Source organism: Galeopterus variegatus, unplaced genomic scaffold (genome assembly GCF_000696425.1).
Source record: "Galeopterus variegatus unplaced genomic scaffold, G_variegatus-3.0.2 Scaffold293, whole genome shotgun sequence".
Lineage (NCBI taxonomy): Eukaryota > Metazoa > Chordata > Mammalia > Dermoptera > Cynocephalidae > Galeopterus > Galeopterus variegatus.
In genome coordinates, this window is record NW_007726404.1 from 428,261 (window position 1) to 445,855 (window position 17,595).

General features: G+C 37.4%; 3 protein-coding genes across 11 annotated transcripts in view; 1 reads left to right on the forward strand and 2 right to left on the reverse strand.

Annotated features, from left to right (window-relative positions):
• The window catches only part of PBLD (phenazine biosynthesis-like protein domain containing), a 43,976-nt gene extending 39,270 nt beyond the window's left edge, over positions 1 to 4,706 (reverse strand). For both annotated transcript variants that reach the window (XM_008567096.1, XM_008567095.1), the window contains exon 1: positions 4,312 to 4,706. The gene's annotated coding sequence lies outside the window, so the exon portion shown is untranslated. The remainder of the gene's footprint in view (positions 1 to 4,311) is intronic.
• HNRNPH3 (heterogeneous nuclear ribonucleoprotein H3 (2H9)) lies at positions 3,439 to 14,589 on the forward strand. Of its 5 annotated transcripts, XM_008567094.1 has the most exons (11): positions 3,529 to 3,566; positions 3,689 to 3,778; positions 9,002 to 9,136; positions 9,676 to 9,814; positions 10,335 to 10,519; positions 10,968 to 11,054; positions 11,260 to 11,375; positions 12,515 to 12,650; positions 12,952 to 13,047; positions 13,135 to 13,227; positions 13,349 to 14,589. In XM_008567094.1, exons 3-11 carry the CDS (start codon positions 9,025 to 9,027, stop codon positions 13,423 to 13,425), a joined length of 1,041 nt encoding a protein of 346 aa, XP_008565316.1. In that variant the 5' UTR covers positions 3,529 to 3,566; positions 3,689 to 3,778; positions 9,002 to 9,024; the 3' UTR covers positions 13,426 to 14,589. The 5 variants fall into 5 exon arrangements, with proteins under 5 accessions (XP_008565312.1, XP_008565314.1, XP_008565315.1 ...); XM_008567090.1 differs by lacking the exon at positions 3,689 to 3,778 and having other exon boundaries at positions 3,439 to 3,637; XM_008567092.1 differs by lacking the exon at positions 3,689 to 3,778 and having other exon boundaries at positions 3,439 to 3,637; positions 10,335 to 10,474.
• Positions 14,590 to 15,136: 547 nt separating this feature from the next.
• Positions 15,137 to 17,595, reverse strand: part of RUFY2 (RUN and FYVE domain containing 2) — a 54,047-nt gene continuing 51,588 nt past the window's right edge. For 2 of the 4 annotated variants that reach the window (XM_008567097.1, XM_008567098.1), the window contains 2 exons: positions 17,416 to 17,493; positions 15,137 to 17,321 (listed from right to left, as the gene is read on the reverse strand). In XM_008567097.1, the coding sequence (XP_008565319.1) occupies positions 17,178 to 17,321; positions 17,416 to 17,493 (222 nt within the window). In that variant the 3' untranslated portion in view covers positions 15,137 to 17,177. Of the gene's footprint in view, positions 17,322 to 17,415; positions 17,494 to 17,595 lie in introns of those variants that run through there. The other 2 variants (XR_550112.1, XM_008567100.1) reach the window with 2 other exon arrangements.

Sequence of the window (17,595 nt, forward strand, 5' to 3'; positions counted from 1 at the left end):
TTTTTTTTTTTTTTTTTTTTTTTTTTTTTTGTTTCCATTTGTTTACTTAGTGTCATCATTATTAAAATTGGATGAATCCTTTTGGTTTCAATAGCCCTACAATGAACACTTAGGTGATTTAGAGAAACAAGTATCAAGAATATAAACTGTGTAATTAAGCCTTGCCTTGAGAAACAGTGTTGAATCATGACAAAGAAGATCAGTGCTTTCAAAAGACAGTAAGTGCATATGAGTACATATGATATAAATCAAAGTACAAGCATTTCAGAGAGCCTTAATAAGACAGATTTAGTGTTCAAAAGGCATTAACTACCTTAATTAGACACACTCCTAGAAACTTCTTTTCGGGTTTTGTTACATTTTTAGTTTACTTGCTTTTCATATAGGCATTATGATAATCTAGTTTTTATGGTACTTTGCAATACCATTGGGGGTATGTGAACAACTATATTAACCAATTTTTAGTTAATGTGCCTTTCTTCCCCCAGAAGAGTGCAATCTCTTTCAATTTCTCTTTCTTTCTTGTTCTCTCAGGCTTTGGATGAAATTTTTCTCTTCTCTTCATCCTGATGGTGTAATACAGGAGCACGTGTTCGTTGTCATGTTTTCTTCCGGGTGGTGTGGGTACTTCTATTACCTTCTCCTTTTTCATCTTTTCTCTCATTATGGCTTCTAACAAGATCCTCTCCAGGGTCCCTCTGATCTCTATGCTAATAGAAAAGCAGTGAAATGACTGAAAGGAAGACAAAGAGAAAAAAATCCCAAAAGCAGCTGGGAGTCCTTAGTTCTAACCATCTCTATGGAAACAATTCCACAGAGATCTATCTGGAAACAATTCTGTAGGGATCACTGAAGCAGAGGTGAGCCAGTTTCACCAAGCCTTACTTACAGGATTCAACTCTCACATGGGAATAGCTGATGGACAATTTTGGGGGTGAGAAAAGTAGTAAAATAGCAAGCCAAATAAAAATTACATTTATCATTATTTAGTGTATTTTTTTTAACTCAAAACTCCTTAATTGCTGTAACAATAAAAAAGCAAAAGGAATGCATGCACTAATTTCAAGTCCTTCCTAAGAATTCACATTGGTCAAGAGTGCCCAATACAAGAAATTATGGCAAAAATCAAAAACGAAGAAAAGAAAACATAGTTCAGTGGTGAAAAGTGATTCGTGTCATTAGAATGATTTTAAGATTGTGGCCCATAATCACACAAACTAAGTATGTGGAAAAAAATGCCAAATTCAATCAGGCAGTAATAAATAGTTTGAACGCAGGCAAGAGGTGAAAGGGATTACAGAATTCCATTTACCAAATCAGGTTGAACGACTGAAAGGATAAAGTTAAAGGGTAACCTGAACCCAAGGAAGGAGGACCAAGGGAACAAGAACACCATCTGAAGTGTGGGAGCTTAGAGTCTTACTGATACAGCAACTAGTTTGGCCAGTTAGCTCAGTTTGTTAGAGCGTGGTGCTGATAACACCCAGGTCCAGGGTTTGATCCCTGTACCAGCCAGCCACCAATATAACAATAATAATTTTTAAAATACCGCAACTATTTTTTTTTGAAAAAGAGGGAGAGGGGCTCACAGTGTCAGTGATACCAGGAATATCAAATTTCGGTTCTAAAGGAATATCAAATTTCGGCTCTAAAGTCTCCAGCCAATAAACTAGTAACCACAGATCTCCTGAGACAGTAACTCCAGTATTTGTTAGGGGCAGTAACTTCAATTTGCCTAAAATGTTGTCTGTTCCTTTAATGCATGGATAAAATATTTGTAATCCCAGGAAGGTTCACAGTGTTTTAAAAGCCTGGCCCTTGGAGTAAAGCCATTTAGGTTGGAATCCTAGTTCTGCCACTCAACTGTGTGACCTTGGGCAACTATTTTCACTTCTCTAGGACTCAGGCACCTCATCTATAAAACGAAGGTAATAACAATTATTTTTCAGAGTTGTAAAGAGTCAGTGAAGTGACTACAGTGTCTAGCTCAAGCAAGCTCTCAATGTGGGCTACTGTTATTACAGCATCCTCGTTTTTTCTATCTCTTGTAACGATGATTACACTGTCCCTTCTCCCCTCCTCTGAGGGATATTTTGAGGCAGTGGGTAGTGGGGTACTATGGCCTAGGCAATTCTTACTGCCCCACACTTATCTTAAGCAGGCTTGAGAATGAATTAAAGCCATGAAATGGAAGTTTCCATTACATGAAGGTAACTGACTTCCTGTCTCCATTCTACAAACTGCAGATAATTTCATGCAGTAAAAATTACTCATCCATCTACACTGCTCACACCCCCTCACCCTGTCATCCCATCCTCAACGGACTTCCCAATGTCTGTAACACGAAGTCTATAATCTTTTGGCTGGGCATTGAAGATTGTCTACAAACGAGCTGTGTCCACATTTCCAACCTTAACGCATCCTACAGAAACACTGCACTGTGGTCTAATTCATCTCCTCTCCAACGCACTCCATGTACGCTGCTATCGTTGCATTTTAACTTGCATTGACCTCTTTACCAGGATTGCCCTCCACCCTTCCCACAGAAATTCGGCTTGCATTTTTTTGAAACTTAAAGAAAAAAAAGGCCGTAATGTGTCATTAGGAACCTTGGTGGCATGACAGCATAAAAAATACTTATTAGGTGTCACTTGTAAGAACAGTTTTCAAGAATATAAAGCTCTATTTAGAAAAAAGCCCGAAGCCGGCCGCCATGAGCGGCTGATCGGCCACCGAGGTTTTAACAGCGGGAGAGATGAAGATAATGCGAAGGTTAGAGAAGAAAGCGAGGAACGATTTTGCAGAGCCAGGAGAAACGCGGTTAGGGAGAAAATCTATCAAAAAGCCCAGGCCCGCGCGACGCTCCCGGGCGACGGCCGCTGGGGGGCGGCCAGCAGCTCCGGGGCAGGGCGAAGGAGGAAGACCAGCCGAACGGCCCAAGTCGGGTCTTGGCGGACACTTTTGTATCTTGGCAGCCGAGAAAAACTCCTTTCTAACGCATAATGCAAATACGGTGGACCGTAACAGCCCTGCCCGCGTTTGGCGGCCGAACTCCGGAGCGCCCTTTCCACGCAGCTGACGCGAGGGATAAGGGCAGGGCTTTGCGGACTTTGTTCAAGGCGGGGCAGGGCACGGGCGGACTTTCCAAACGCCCACACCACGGTTCCTTCAGAACACACTGGCAGCACTGCTACTCCCACCTCACAGCATTCTCGAGAGGGCAGAAAGGCGGGCTCTGAGAATGTGACGGTTTTACGATAAGCGAGAAAGGCAGAGTCCCCTACACTCCTCTCACTGAACCAGCCCCGACTTCTCTCTACCTCGCCCCCAACTACTGGACAGCCCACCAGCGCGCAAGCGCACTTCTTGCGGCCCACGCCAAGGCGGAACCGACTCTTCCGTCTCGCGAGAGTGCAGCCAGCTGGTCTTCGCAGCTCTCGCTCCGCCCCCTCCTTCTCGCTCGCTCTCTCCCATCCCCCCAAGCCAGTAGCTCTGCTGCGCAGCTCCCTTAGCGACTGCCACCGCCGAGACGGTTGGTGCGACCGTTGTAGGGAGCGCTACACGAGGCGAACGTCTTTTTCATCCTCGCGACCGCACCCCGCGAACAGCGGAGTTGGTGTTACTATCGCCCGACAGGGTATCTGAAGTAAAAGGGGGTAGGTTGGGCTGGTGCTTTCGAGAGCCCGAGGCGAACGTCTTTTTCATCCTCGCGACCGCACCCCGCGAACAGCGGAGTTGGTGTTACTGTCGCCCGACAGGGTATCTGAAGTAAAAGGGGGTAGGTTGGGCTGGTGCTTTCGAGAGCCGAGTCGGGAGAAGGACGAAAGAGAATGGAGGGAGCGGGGCGGGGTGGGGGGAAGTGTGGAGGTCGCCGCTCGGAGGCGCTGAGCTGCCCCTCCCGTGCGATCTCCCACTTCAAGGAGGGCGGCCTGTTGGGGGGTGGACTTGCTCAGGTGGAATTCAGTGGACGATGCCGGGCCCGAAGTGGGGGGCATCCAGCATTTCCCCTTTCCCTGCTGGCTTGGCCTCCGCCATTTTGGGTACGGTGGCGCGTCCTCCTGGGCTTCCCGCCTTTCCCCGCTCTTGCTACTTTTTGTTCCCCAGATTCCAAAAACTGATTTAGAAGGCCAGGGATGGGGGGATGGTCAAAGCTCCCTGGAAGGAACGAGGGTGTGAAGCGAGCAGGGAAAGGCCGGGCAGTTGGGTGGCGGGAGGATCCGGGCTGCCGGGCGCGTTCCCGATGGAAATGGCGCCGGATGGGCCTGGCCTCCCACCGCGGCCTCCCTTCCTCCGCAGTCTCGGCAGGGCTACCTGGGCTGACGGGACTGCGAGTGACTTCTGACGCAGATTCCCAAGATGAGAGAGGCTGGAGCTGGGGGAGGAAAGCCAGTGTCGACGAAGGCGCTCAACTCCCAAGTCCAGGACAAAGGAGGCAGACGGCCTCCTTTGTAATTCCGCCGCCCGGTGGCGAAGGTTTTTAAGCCAGTCTTGGCTGCCGGACGGGGAGGGGGCAGGGGCGTACTCTCCTAGCTCTCCGGTCTCTAGGGCAGCTAGATAAACGAAAAGTCTCCGGGGAGGAATAAAGGACGCTTAGCCGGCCCTTATATTCCAGATTTGGAACTTCGAAAAGAGTACGTACTCATTTTCCGAAGGGGATTTTTCACGCTTAAATGGTTATAAAGACTTTGTGAGTAATTCTTTTGTAAGCAGAGAAGTGGGTAACTTATCAAATAGGAATGTGAAATGGGCAAGTTTCAAATAGGTCATCTGGGCTCAGTGAACAGTGATACCGCTTTTTGAACTTGGGCGGGGGTGGGTGGTTTAGCAGTGGTTTTGTGTAGTTTGGCACGTATGGGTTGGAATTTGTCTTTAAGTAGTTTTACTTTTCAGAAAGTTGTTAAAACACAACCAGTGATGGCAAAAATATGTGGATATATAATAGATACCCAGGAATGAAGTTACTTTCAATGTTAAATCTCCGAATGTTGTATTTTGTGCAGAGATTTTTTTTTTTTTTTTCTTGGCATTAAGGTTTTAGAATAAAATATTTCAAAATAGAGTTTATTTTCTTTTGGTAGCTAAGCATGGTTTTTCTTTAGGAGCGTATCAATATTTTGAACAAAGAAATAAGCCTACTAAACAAAGACAAACTAAGTTCAGTCACGTGGTGGTGGTGTGATTTTTTTTTTTTTTTAATTTTATTTTTTGGTTCTTAGAACAACGGAGAACTGGATATGTAATTTTGTTAAAGACAGTACAAAAGGGACAGGGAAAGTGTGAGAATAAGAGTTTATAATAATGCATATAAACCTTAACAAGAAATCTGTGTATCTGTTTTTAAGCTTTAAAACAAAATAGAGAAAAAAACTTTTTGCCTATTGTAGAAGTTGTGGTAAGATGCTTTGTCAAGATAGCCAAGGAAAAGTTTACCAAAGTCTTACATTGAAACAAACAGTGGGTTTTAGCAGGCTTTGAGAAGACAGCCCAGACTTTGGTACAGATGACTAACAGCTTTTGTAACTGGCTTAGACAACCCACTTTTTCATCTGCATCATAATCTGCAAATCCTTTTAATTGCCTTTTTTTTTTTTTTTAAATAACAGTGTTATGTTTTGATGTCCTTGTTTTGGTAACCAACTTACTGAGCTGCAGTACGTTAAAAACTTGGTTCTAGTAAACTCATTCGTGATCATTTTAGAGACCTTACCTCCTTTAGTTATCTAGGTTTTTATTTAAAATTAGGGAGCAAGAACATTAGAAAGGAGGAATGAAATTTCCATTATAGTTAAACTTATATTATCATGGCTTTTGGCCAAAAACAATTAAGGTGGTTTTGTTTTGGGGTGGCTGGCTGCATTTTCATTTTTTTAGGACCACTGGGCTATAATTTTTAGTTATTTATTGAAGCATCAAATCCTTTATTATAATTTAGAATATATTATAATTTAGAATATAGACTATGCCTCCACATTAAGGGAATTCTATATTTCAATTGTTTATCAGATGCTTTTTCTTAATAGCTTTGGGATATAATGCACTGTCACAAACTCTGCCCATTTAAAATGTGCAGTTCAGTGCATTCACAGTTGAGACCATCACTACAATCTAATTTTAGAACATTTTTATCACTCCAAAAAAATGCCTATAACCCATTAGTAGTCATTCTCTGTGCTGGCCTCCTCCTTTCCCTCAAGCCTCAGACTATCATGAATCTGTAGATTTCGTATTCTGGATATTCACCTAAATTGGATCATACAATATGTGATCTTTTGTGACTGGCTTCTTTCATATTTAGCATAATGTTTAGGAAATTATATTTAAAGTCTCATAAAACTGACAGGTTATCCTCATATTTTAACTGCTGTTATTTTTAATTGTTGCTAACACCTGGAATCCTTAAAGCAGTAGTGATTAGCCATGACATTGTTGCAAAGAAAGGTTGAGATGGATTATCCTGAATAATTACTAAACAGTTTAGGTAGTTTCTGACAGCTATATTAAGGTATTAGAGCAGATTGCCTTTTTGTATGCTTTCAGAGTTTTTCTTGTTTTTGTTTTGTAAGTAGAATTTTGAGTTTTGAAGTGATAGTAGAACAAGCCTGCCTTTTTTGTTTTTTTAGAATACTCAAGTGCAGTAGTGACAAGTGGGGAAAGAGTAGAACAAGAAGTTTGATCCGTAACAGACTATGAACAGTTGACTGAGGACTGCCTTTTTTTATTGTATACTCTTAACATGTGGGATCGAAAGTCACCTTTTGAAATAGTTTATAAGTGTTCCAAATCTGGTTAAGTTTTCTACAGTTAAAAATAGCTTTAACAGTTTAGAGTTTTCACATGCAGTACTTTATTTGTTGTTTTCATATTGGTCTTCTCACTGGTATGGGCTAATCCAAAAATCAAAACTAGTTGGCTTGCTAGTATGTTGTGTGTGTGTCTGTGTGTGTGTGAAGTGCTAAGATTTATAGTAAAGGTAAATCAATTTCCATCTTTTTTATATTTGCTCCTGAAATACAAATCTTTACATGGAAAAAAAGAAACGTGCTAAGAGATGTTAAAAAAGCACCACACTAAGATCTTTTCGTGATAAATTAGATGGACTTTGCATTGTTCATAAATTTTCCATGAGGAAGTAATATTTGGTGTTAGATCACTTCTACTTTTTCCTCTCTTCTGTTTTTAAGTCACCCTTTATAGGAAACACTTGTTTCTTAGGTTGGTGCTATTTTCAAACTTTTTTTTTTTTTTTGGTCTTTCAAAGAAAACAGAGATCTTCAAAACATTTCTGAACGACTTTTTCCAACTTGATTTGAGGCCCCCTTTCAGGGCTGCTCTAGAGTAGGATATTTTAAAGCCTTTGTTGAATTTGGAAAAGGTTTGTTTTATAAACAGTCCTTATTTCAAGACTTGGAATATTTTTCTGTTCTTTAACATTCTGATAATCAGTGAGGGGTAGGTACTACTGCTATATTTTACAGTTGAATAGGCTCAGCAGTTAAATAGTTTGAATTCAGTAGCTAGTGAATGGCAGAGTACATGGCAGAGTAGGGTTTCAATCCCAGGGTTTCTTTTCTCTTTTATACCAGTTATTTGTGTGCATAAGAATTAGCTGTAATGTCAACTAAAAACTTGTATGCTTCCTATTTTGGTTTTCTGTGTCTGGAGTGGTGCCTAGGACTTTAGCTTTAAAAAACAAAACAGTGCGGAAGGTGATTCATATGTAGAGGTATCTGGTTAATAACCACTTCTGGAGAATTTCTACATTAGCTTAAGTGCATGAATTCTAGGAAGAAGCAATTTTACCCTTTGCAGATGCTAACCCTAACAGTTGCACTGATATAGATAATGTGAAGTTAAGCATTTGTGAATACTGTTGATACAAAATAAGATCCTCAGGCATAAAGGAATCAAGTGAACAAATCGTTTTGGTTACAGGGGAGGAGGTGGTGAGGGAAAGGTTTGAAATATTCAGGTGAGTAGAATTCCTACAGCTGCACAGTGAAATTTGTATGGTTCTGGTAAGTTTCTGCAGCTGGAGGACTTCTGCATTAGCCTCTTTTGAAAATGTTTTGGAATTTTAAAAGGAAGTATGGTTGCCTCTGGGAAGGGAACTAGGAGGATGGGTTCATTTTGGAGGGGAAAGTTGGGTGTTTTCACTATACCTTTTCATCCTTTTTTGATTTGAATATATTACCTTCTTTAGTTTTGTGTTTAAACTAAATCTGTTTGATTAAAAAGTTAAAGCAGTGAGTAAATTGGTTTCTATATACTATCTCCAGTGACTTCAAATAGGTGGCTTCAAAAACACGGGTACTGTTGGAGGCGTGCATTTTTGAGTGACCTTTTACCTCAGTTTTTAAAAATTCAGTCTTATTAATTCAGTCATTTTAAAACTCTTGCTCTTGCTTGGTGAGTGTTAACACTTGATTTAATTAAAATAGAGATGGTAATTTTTCCCCTTCAAAGACAATTTGATGTGTTCAAAATTATAGTACATCTAAAAAGTTTAGACTTATGTAATGCCATTTTTCCAGCACCAGCAAGTACTCATTGCATTTTTTTACTTAAGATTTTAATGTGAGCAGACAGTGGAACTATATGTAGCTTCTTAACCAAGTTTTAAAGAGTTTGCAGAACTATTCAGATAAATAAAGGAATCTGAAAAGTGAATGAATTTGAGAGGAAAAGGCTAGATTTCACATTAAGATAACACAATTAAGAAATAGTTTGAAGACTCTTGTAGTGGAATTATGGAAGTTTTTAAATTAGGCAATATATTTGGTCCTAAGAAATTCCCTGCTTTTTGGTAGGAGGGGTCAGATTTTGCTGACTTTCCTACCCCAAAATAGAAAAGTGGTATTACCATTTTGTTATGGCATTGTCACAGGATTTACTTACCTAGCCCTATATTACATTTCCTGTTGTGACACCTCTGAGAGGTGTTGCTTCATTACCTCTTGACAAGAGTATATTTTGACTGCTTTGTATGCTTATTCTTTTATAGCATTTAAATCAAACGGTATTGAGATGGATTGGGTTATGAAACATAATGGTCCAAATGACGCTAGTGATGGGACAGTACGACTTCGTGGACTGCCATTTGGTTGCAGCAAAGAGGAAATAGTTCAGTTCTTTCAAGGTACCTCTAGTATTAGTCAAAGTTTAGTAGTATTTTAATTTTATATTTGTATTATATTCAGTTTTTAATTTGTAAAACTCATTTGATTTTGGAAATTTTAAATTTAACTATGATAATCTTGGTTAATGTATTAAATAGGAAATGTGCTCCAGTTGATGTTCAAAATGTGTAGAATATGTAAAATCTAATTAATGTGCAGTGGACTTAATTAAAAATAATTGTATGTGAAGAAATGAACCATGAATTAGCATGTGGAACATAGTTAAATTTGATTTGTAGATTTTTTTTTTAATGTAATATAGGTGGGCTTTTAGAGTGTGTGTGTAATTTTAAAAGACACTGGTAGCAAAAAGTTTTATTTAATCCAGTAATATTTGAAAAAAATCTTCCGTTTTATTATGGGGTGATGGGAAACTAAGCTTTTTTGTTTTGTTTTGTTTTGTTTTGTTTAGACTTGTTTTAAATATTTGATTCAGATGGGAATGTTTCAGCCTTTAACACTGTTCCCCTTGATGGGGTTATTTGTCCTTGGGTTAAAGGGTTGGAAATCGTGCCAAATGGGATAACATTGACGATGGACTACCAGGGGAGAAGCACAGGGGAGGCCTTCGTGCAGTTTGCTTCAAAGGAGATAGCAGAAAATGCTCTGGGGAAACACAAGGAAAGAATAGGGCACAGGTGGGGATGGAGAGTTTGGGATGGTGTTAAATTTTTATTTTTGGGGGTTGTGGGTCACTATTGCTTAAATGGGGGGGGTAACCATAACATTTTTATGGGGTAGTTAAAAGAATTGATAATTACCTAAATTTAACTTGGAAACTACAGATTTGGGTGGGGAATTATGCTAATAGTTTGCTTAAATTAAAATTAGATTGTTTCCATTTCTCTGTAGGATGTTGTTGATAAATGCTTTTGTATAATCACTTATTTTCTTTAAACACCTATCATGTACTAAAGGAAACAAACTAAAAATATATTTTATGAAATTGTTTTCAAAAGACTAATTTGTCTATGTAAAACTTAAATATCTAATTATTTAAGTTTGTAGGTGTAAAAAATGTTAACTTATGGTGTATTTAGGCAATTTAAATTGGGTTATGTATCTAGATGTAGAAAAACTTTACTGCATTTTGCCCAATATCTAATTTACTCTAATACATTTATCCTGAAACCTGTACCTTAAAACATTTTTAAATAGGTATATTGAGATCTTCAGAAGTAGCAGGAGTGAAATCAAAGGATTTTATGATCCACCAAGAAGATTGCTGGGACAGCGACCGGGACCATACGATAGACCAATAGGAGGAAGAGGGGGTTATTATGGAGCTGGGCGTGGAAGTATGTATGACAGAATGCGACGAGGAGGTGATGGATATGATGGTGGTATGTGTATCTAATGAACAAAGGTTCTGTTGTCATTTTCTTAATGTTCCTGACATTTTGTCAAGAAATACAGAAATGGCAGTAATTTCAGTACCTGCTAGGTTTTAAAACCTGTTCATGAAAAGTGGATTTCCATGGAGAACTGTGGGATATGACTGATGCACATATTGGTACCTCGAAAACTTACACAGAAATTAAAACGCAGATATTGGCATATTTTGACATTTTCTTTTCTGCATAAGGATGGAATTTAACTTACATGTCTGAATTTATCTTTTTGAGATTTTTTAATTTCCAGTAAGTGTTAATTGCTTTTTTCATTGGGAGTTGCAAACTTGTAATCATAAAGAAGTTAAACAGACTGCTTACCATAAAATACGTTTTTGTAAACTAGATATAAAATTGTCTCTTGAATGTGTGTTCATGTATTTCTCCTTAAATTACACAGGTTATGGAGGTTTTGAAGATTATGGTGGCTATAATAATTATGGCTATGGAAATGATGGCTTTGATGACAGAATGAGAGATGGAAGAGGTAAAATAAATATTACAGACATTATCATTCTGGGGTAAATTTTACTATTTGCTTTATAAGCTCTTATAGGAGACTCGTGTAAAAAAAAAGTTAACTCAGTCATATTTCAGTGCATTCCTCCATAGGGCTTTATACCTTCTACAGTACAGATGTATTCTATAGATGTATTTTTAATAGTTTATAATTTGGCAAATTTATTTTCTAGGTATGGGAGGACATGGCTATGGTGGTGCTGGCGATGCAAGTTCAGGTTTTCATGGTGGTCATTTTGTACATATGAGAGGGTTGCCTTTTCGTGCAACTGAAAATGACATTGCTAATGTAAGTAATTTGAGTAATTATTGGTGGTTTATGCTTGGTATCTAACTTTTGAAGCATTCTTAATATCCTCATCTTTTTCTTTATAGTTTAATGTCAGAATCCCTTAAATATAAAAATACATCTGCCTTTTATCCTTAGTAGTTGATGGATATTTTTGTGTCCATTGTGTGCTGACCTGCAAAAGGATTCAAGCAAGCAAAAAGGTACAAGCAAAGAGCAAAAAAAAAAAAGAAAAAACCCAGTTAAGAACATAGCAAAAGACTGGTCAGCATAGACTGGTGATGACTGGAAGATTGTTTCTTTTTGTCGTGTCAGGTTTTGAAAGAGTGAATATGTAATAAGAGTGGTTTGGTTTGGCTTTCTAGGCTAGATCTAGATATGGATTAGAAGTTGAGGAGTTGAAAATAAATAGATGCTGCTTGCTGTTATTAATTTGAAACTGGCTGGTTTTAGGTTGATTGGGACTTAGCAAACTTCAGTGAATGGGCCAAATCCAGTCACACCCATCATCTGTTTTACCTATTGAGTAGTTGGCATTAGAGACCCAATGGCCTATAAGGCCAAAAGAAAAAGTTTGCTTTAGCTCTTATTGGGAACCAATTGGCCTAAGTTCCAAGTGTCTTTAAGGACAGCTTAAGCCTGGTTAACTTGTGATTAGAGATATTTTGGGAGCTATTCATATACAGTTAATAGGTTTATCAAGCCCCATTGTTCTGAATCATGTTTTACTCTATTTCTCTATACATATTTTCTAAGTCTCAAGTAACCTATTATATTTCAAATAGTAATTTTGAAATACATTTCTTGGAAGTCAAGAGGGTGGCGCTTAACTTTATTCTCTCTCATTAGTAGGCTATCAGACTTTTTTCATCTGTTAGGGGGTCTAACCTATTTTCTAGGTTAGATGACCTTTTTCTTTTTCTTTTTTTTTTAATCTGGCTTATTTTTAAAGTGGTTAGTTCTTTGCATTTTCCCTAAATATGTAGTCTTATATTCACAGAACCTCTGTAGTTGGTTGAGATACATTATCCACAAGGCAGTGGAAGTTTGTTTTAATGCATGAGGAAAAATCTCAAGGTATGTGTCAATTTACCTCCAATAATCTAAGAAATAAATAACAAGTGTTTTCTTTTATTTAGTTCTTCTCACCGCTAAATCCAATACGAGTTCATATTGATATTGGAGCTGATGGTAGAGCAACAGGAGAAGCAGATGTAGAGTTTGTGACACATGAAGATGCAGTAGCTGCCATGTCTAAAGATAAAAATAACATGCGTAAGTGGTGTCCTTGGCATGCTGTCTTGTTTCCCAGATGTGAACTTGTTTATAAATTTCTCGTTTGTTTAAATAAGTCCAAGAGGCTCTATGTTCTGAAGGTAACTTCGCAGTCATTGGGATCTAAAACCTCTAATACAGTTTTGGCTTCCATTAGAGTCTAAACTGGGGCTTTTTATATCACCCACACTAGGAATTGATAAGCGTCGTACTTTCAGTTTAATATTGCTAATCAAACTTTTAAAGCTTTTATTGGTAAATTTGATCTATCATTCCTTTCTCCCCTATTTTTTTCTAAAAGAACATCGATACATTGAACTTTTCTTGAATTCTACTCCTGGAGGCGGTTCTGGAATGGGAGGTTCTGGAATGGGAGGCTACGGCAGAGATGGAATGGGTACGTAAAATTTTTTAAATAAGCACGGTTAACTATTTAGCAGGCAATCTCAAACCTTTTTTTTTTTTTTCCTTTTTTCTGGTAAAGATAATCAGGGAGGTTATGGATCTGTCGGAAGAATGGGAATGGGGAACAATTACAGTGGAGGATATGGTACTCCTGATGGCTTGGGTGGTTATGGTAAGTATCTGGTTTGTGTTAGTCCCCACATGTAGTACAATTAAAAGTGCGGATACTACTTTTAATACCTTATGCACGGTTATCTTCTGCTTAGTGATTCTTAATGTCTTTTTTTCTTAAGGCCGTGGTGGTGGAGGCAGTGGAGGTTACTATGGGCAAGGTGGCATGAGTGGAGGTGGATGGCGTGGGATGTACTGAAAGTATAAACACCAACATACAAGTCCTGACAACAGCATCTGGTCTACTAGACTTTCTTACAGATTTAATTTCTTTTGTATTTTAAGAACTTTATAATGACTGAAGGAATGTGTTTTCAAAATATTATTTGGTAAAGCAACAGATTGTGATGGGAAAATCTGTTTTCTGTAGGTTTTATTTGTTGCATACTTTGACTTAAAAATAAATTTTTATATTCAAACCACTGATGTTGATACTTTTTATATACTAGTTAACTCCTAAAGATGTGCTGCCTTCATAAGATTTGGGTTGATGTATTTACTGTTAGCTCTACAAGAAGTAGTATAGTATAATCTTACAGGATAATGTTTCACACCTCTGCATAAACAGCAAGTCTTAATAAGCAGACATCTGGAATAGAGCTTGAAGAATAATTAATATAACTCTTTTCTTTAATTTCTCCTGGACAACACTGTAAATATTAAAGCCTATGGATGAGTTTAGGTGACTTCAGGAGTATGAATTCAGCTAATTCTATATTTTGTTTGTTTGTTTGTTTGTTTTTGTTTTTCTAATGTCACTTATCAGGCTCTGAAATGTTTTATCTAAGAGGTATCTGGACTTCTGAATATTCATAATTGTGTTACCTGGGGATGGGAGTGTTGGAAGTTTAAATTCTAGCCCTAGATTTTAGAATTAAAATCCCCTCAGGGCTTGACTGAAGTACCAAAAAATATTTCAAAAAAGTGATAGTTGTAAGTTATCTCAAAATGTCTTAGAGTAGGTTAAAGTTCTCAGTGACATGAGAATTTAGTATAAGTACATAGGTATTTACTGTGGAGTATAATTCTCACAGATGTATTTTCAGTTTCCTGCCCAATAGAGCATCTATGGTTTTTAAATAACTGTATAAAATGACTACTTTAAAAAATGTCCATGTCATAGTCAGAATCCTGCAGTTGGATTTTGCTTCTGATACCTGCTTGGAGTTTTAGTTGAAAATTCTATATGTAGCAAGGAAAAGGTGCTTTTTTAATTTTAATCCCTTTGATCAATATGTTTTTTTTTTCAAATTGGCTAATGGATCAAAATGAAACCTGTCAATGTGAATTCAGTTATTGAACTTGTTACTTGTTTTTGCTAGAAATGTTATTAATGTAATAAATGTCAATGTGGGAGATAATAGTTATGGCGTCTGTCCTAGAATGCTTTGTGTGGTTACTGATTATAAATCAAACTGGTAGAACGTACAATACAGGTGGTCCTCCATGTAAGATTTTTCAGCTTTATGACTGCGAAAATGATTTACATATTCAGTAGAAACCATTCTTTGATCTGTACAACCATTCTGGTTTTTTTTCACTTTCAGTACGGTACAATAAATGAGATTCAGTGCTATTATAAAATAGACTTTGTGTTAGCTGATTTTGCCCAACTGTAGGCTAATATGTGTGTTCTGAGCCCATTTAGGAGAAACAAAGCTGAGATTAGGTGTTGAGTATGTTAGGTGTTTGTTATTAAGTGCATTTTCAACTTAGGAGGAGGTTTATCAGGAAGTGACCCCGTTGGAAGTCAAGGACCATCTGCACATGTTGTCTGATTGAAGATTAAGTTTAGATAAAATGACTCCTAAACAGTTATTTTCCCAACATTACCCTCTTAAAATCTTTAAGCAGTAAAAAACAAATGTTAGAAATGAAAGTTGTCCTTCTAAAGGTTACTTTTTCAAATCTTTATTGGTTTATAAAATTCATGTTTTATTTTTAAACCATTACAGGTTAAAAGAATTACAATTGCAATTCCTTGGCACCATGATAGCATTGTAGTGTAGTACTGGTTAGATAAGGGAATATGGTATGTGATCTACTGTGGAAAGTAAAAGTAGTGTTAGGTTCACAGTCAGTCACAAAATACAAATTGTGAAAGTTTTGTAACAGAAAAGTTCAAAATTAGTACAAACGGTTTCTAAGCCAAAACTAAAATGGAGCAAGTCGCACTGCTGCCATAAAAGCTGCTTTAAAAAGCTGGCTTTTTAAGAAAAGCCCAAATCGGTGATAAATAAGTTTAAAATGGTGGGAAATTTCAAGGGTGACTAAAAATCATGGTTTATCTGTTGAATGAAATCAACCTTGGAATTTAAGCAACTTACATGTCACATTTTAAAATTTGTTGCAAGCACAGTAATTAAACACTTAAATTTTCATTTATGCTTAGTCTCAGCAATCACAAATACTGTTAATCCATCCCATTAATACAAAACAATTCAAGAATATAATTCCTATCTCTTGAAGACTTTTCTGTAAATATTCAAGAAAGATCATCAAACTCTAGGTCAGATCTAACTGAAGTTGGCTTCAAGCTGACTTGAAATTAATGGATTCTGGAGAAAATAGGTCTTCAAGTAAAATACTGGTTTCATACTTTACCAATTTAGAAAATTAAATAACTTTAAATCATAAAGTACATACTCATGAGGATAAGATCCTGCAGAATAAGTAACCCCATTTTAGGAGAAAGGCGGGTATCATGATTAGTCAGTCACTAAGTGTAATGCTCCTAAGTAATGTAAGATTGCTATATATTTTTGAAAGGCTCATAAAGTGCATGGCTGAAATTAATACAAAAAGAATCCTTACATGATGATGCTGTTTAACTGATTATACAGAGGTAACTTAATTTTTACAGATTAAATTCTTGGTATGCTATAAGAAGTATAACTAGATTAGTGTTCGTTGAATCTTTGAGTTTGAAGTACTTGAAGTATGTATTTCATGGTTGGGCAGAGACCACATCTTCATCTGCTCATGACTGGCAAAAGGATGCTTGGTAGACACTGAAATTTTACAGTGGGCATAACACTGCAGTGGTAGACTACTATAATGTAATGCTTCCTAAAAGTTACTTCAGTGGAAATGTAATACAAGAATTATTTTTGGAGGATTTATGTTTTTATCTTTAAATTGGGGTCTGAGCCTCCAACCCCCAAATATTAGCAATTTAGTGAGACACAGGTAGCATGTGAGTTCTGTAAGTAACTTAAGTAAAAGGATGACAGTTGTGTAAAACTTCTTTTAACAGAAGGAAAAAAGTTGAGGCCAAATCAATGCCCCTTTAATTTTAACCCACTGTATCTGAAAGGCAAGCACAATGAGTGATTTTAGAAAACATGAAAAGGAAATTTTGTAGGATAAAATACTGGTTTTTTCTAATGCAAGAAAGGGAAGGAGGAGCTTTGAGAAAGGATATAGTTAAAGCTGAAATTTTACCAAGATAATGAAAAATCTGTTGAATTAGAATATTAATACTTCTAAAAGGTTTTATGTATTTCCACTGAAAACCATGAAGATTTAAAGTGCATTAAGAGAATTTCAGGCACTATGAAGTACCACCTTGACAATTCAGAAGAATGAAACAATCTGAAGCCTTACTTTTAAGAAGGCCTTTAGAAGATAAGGCAAGTGTGTGTTAACTATGCTATCTGGCCTTTCAATGGAGTTATGGAGAACATGATTATTACATCAATTAAGAATTAGTTTAAAGTTATTTTAAAGCATGCTCTGGTGAAAATTCTCTAAGTAACAAAGGGGAAGGAAGTATCAAATCATCCAACTTCTAATTCCCATGAGTTGAAAATGTGGAAGATAAATTGGTACCAATACTGACTGAAAGCTGCTTAAGAAGGGCTGTCTGGATACCTCTCCCTTGTACACAGGGTCATACAAAACATCCATCCATTGTAGGTACTTCCATACATAAGGATTTAGTATGCAGTCTTATGGCAAATTAGATGAGCATCTCTGAATGAGTAATGCGTGACAGGAATCACAGACCCGTACTGGCTTTGGTGAAGAAGGCAAAGGCAGTTCGTTGTCAGAACAGGCATTACAGAAAATTTCCCCACAGTTTCTACAGTGGTGCTATTAAATGGAAAAATCAGAGAAAAAACTATGAATAAGATTAGAAGCCATTTTTGCACCAAAAATTTTGGATTCACTTCCTATCTAACCTTACCTTTCTCTTAGAGAGCGAGAATTCTTTTTCACAAAGTTTACAATGTGTTGCTTCTTTGTCTTTCAGCCAAACCAGTCCCTATTAGGAAGAAAAGTGAAAATGTTCACATTGATAACACTAAAAATTGCCTCTAAAAACTTTTTTGCCCAAAAACATTTTTAGAAATAGATGTATAAAGAA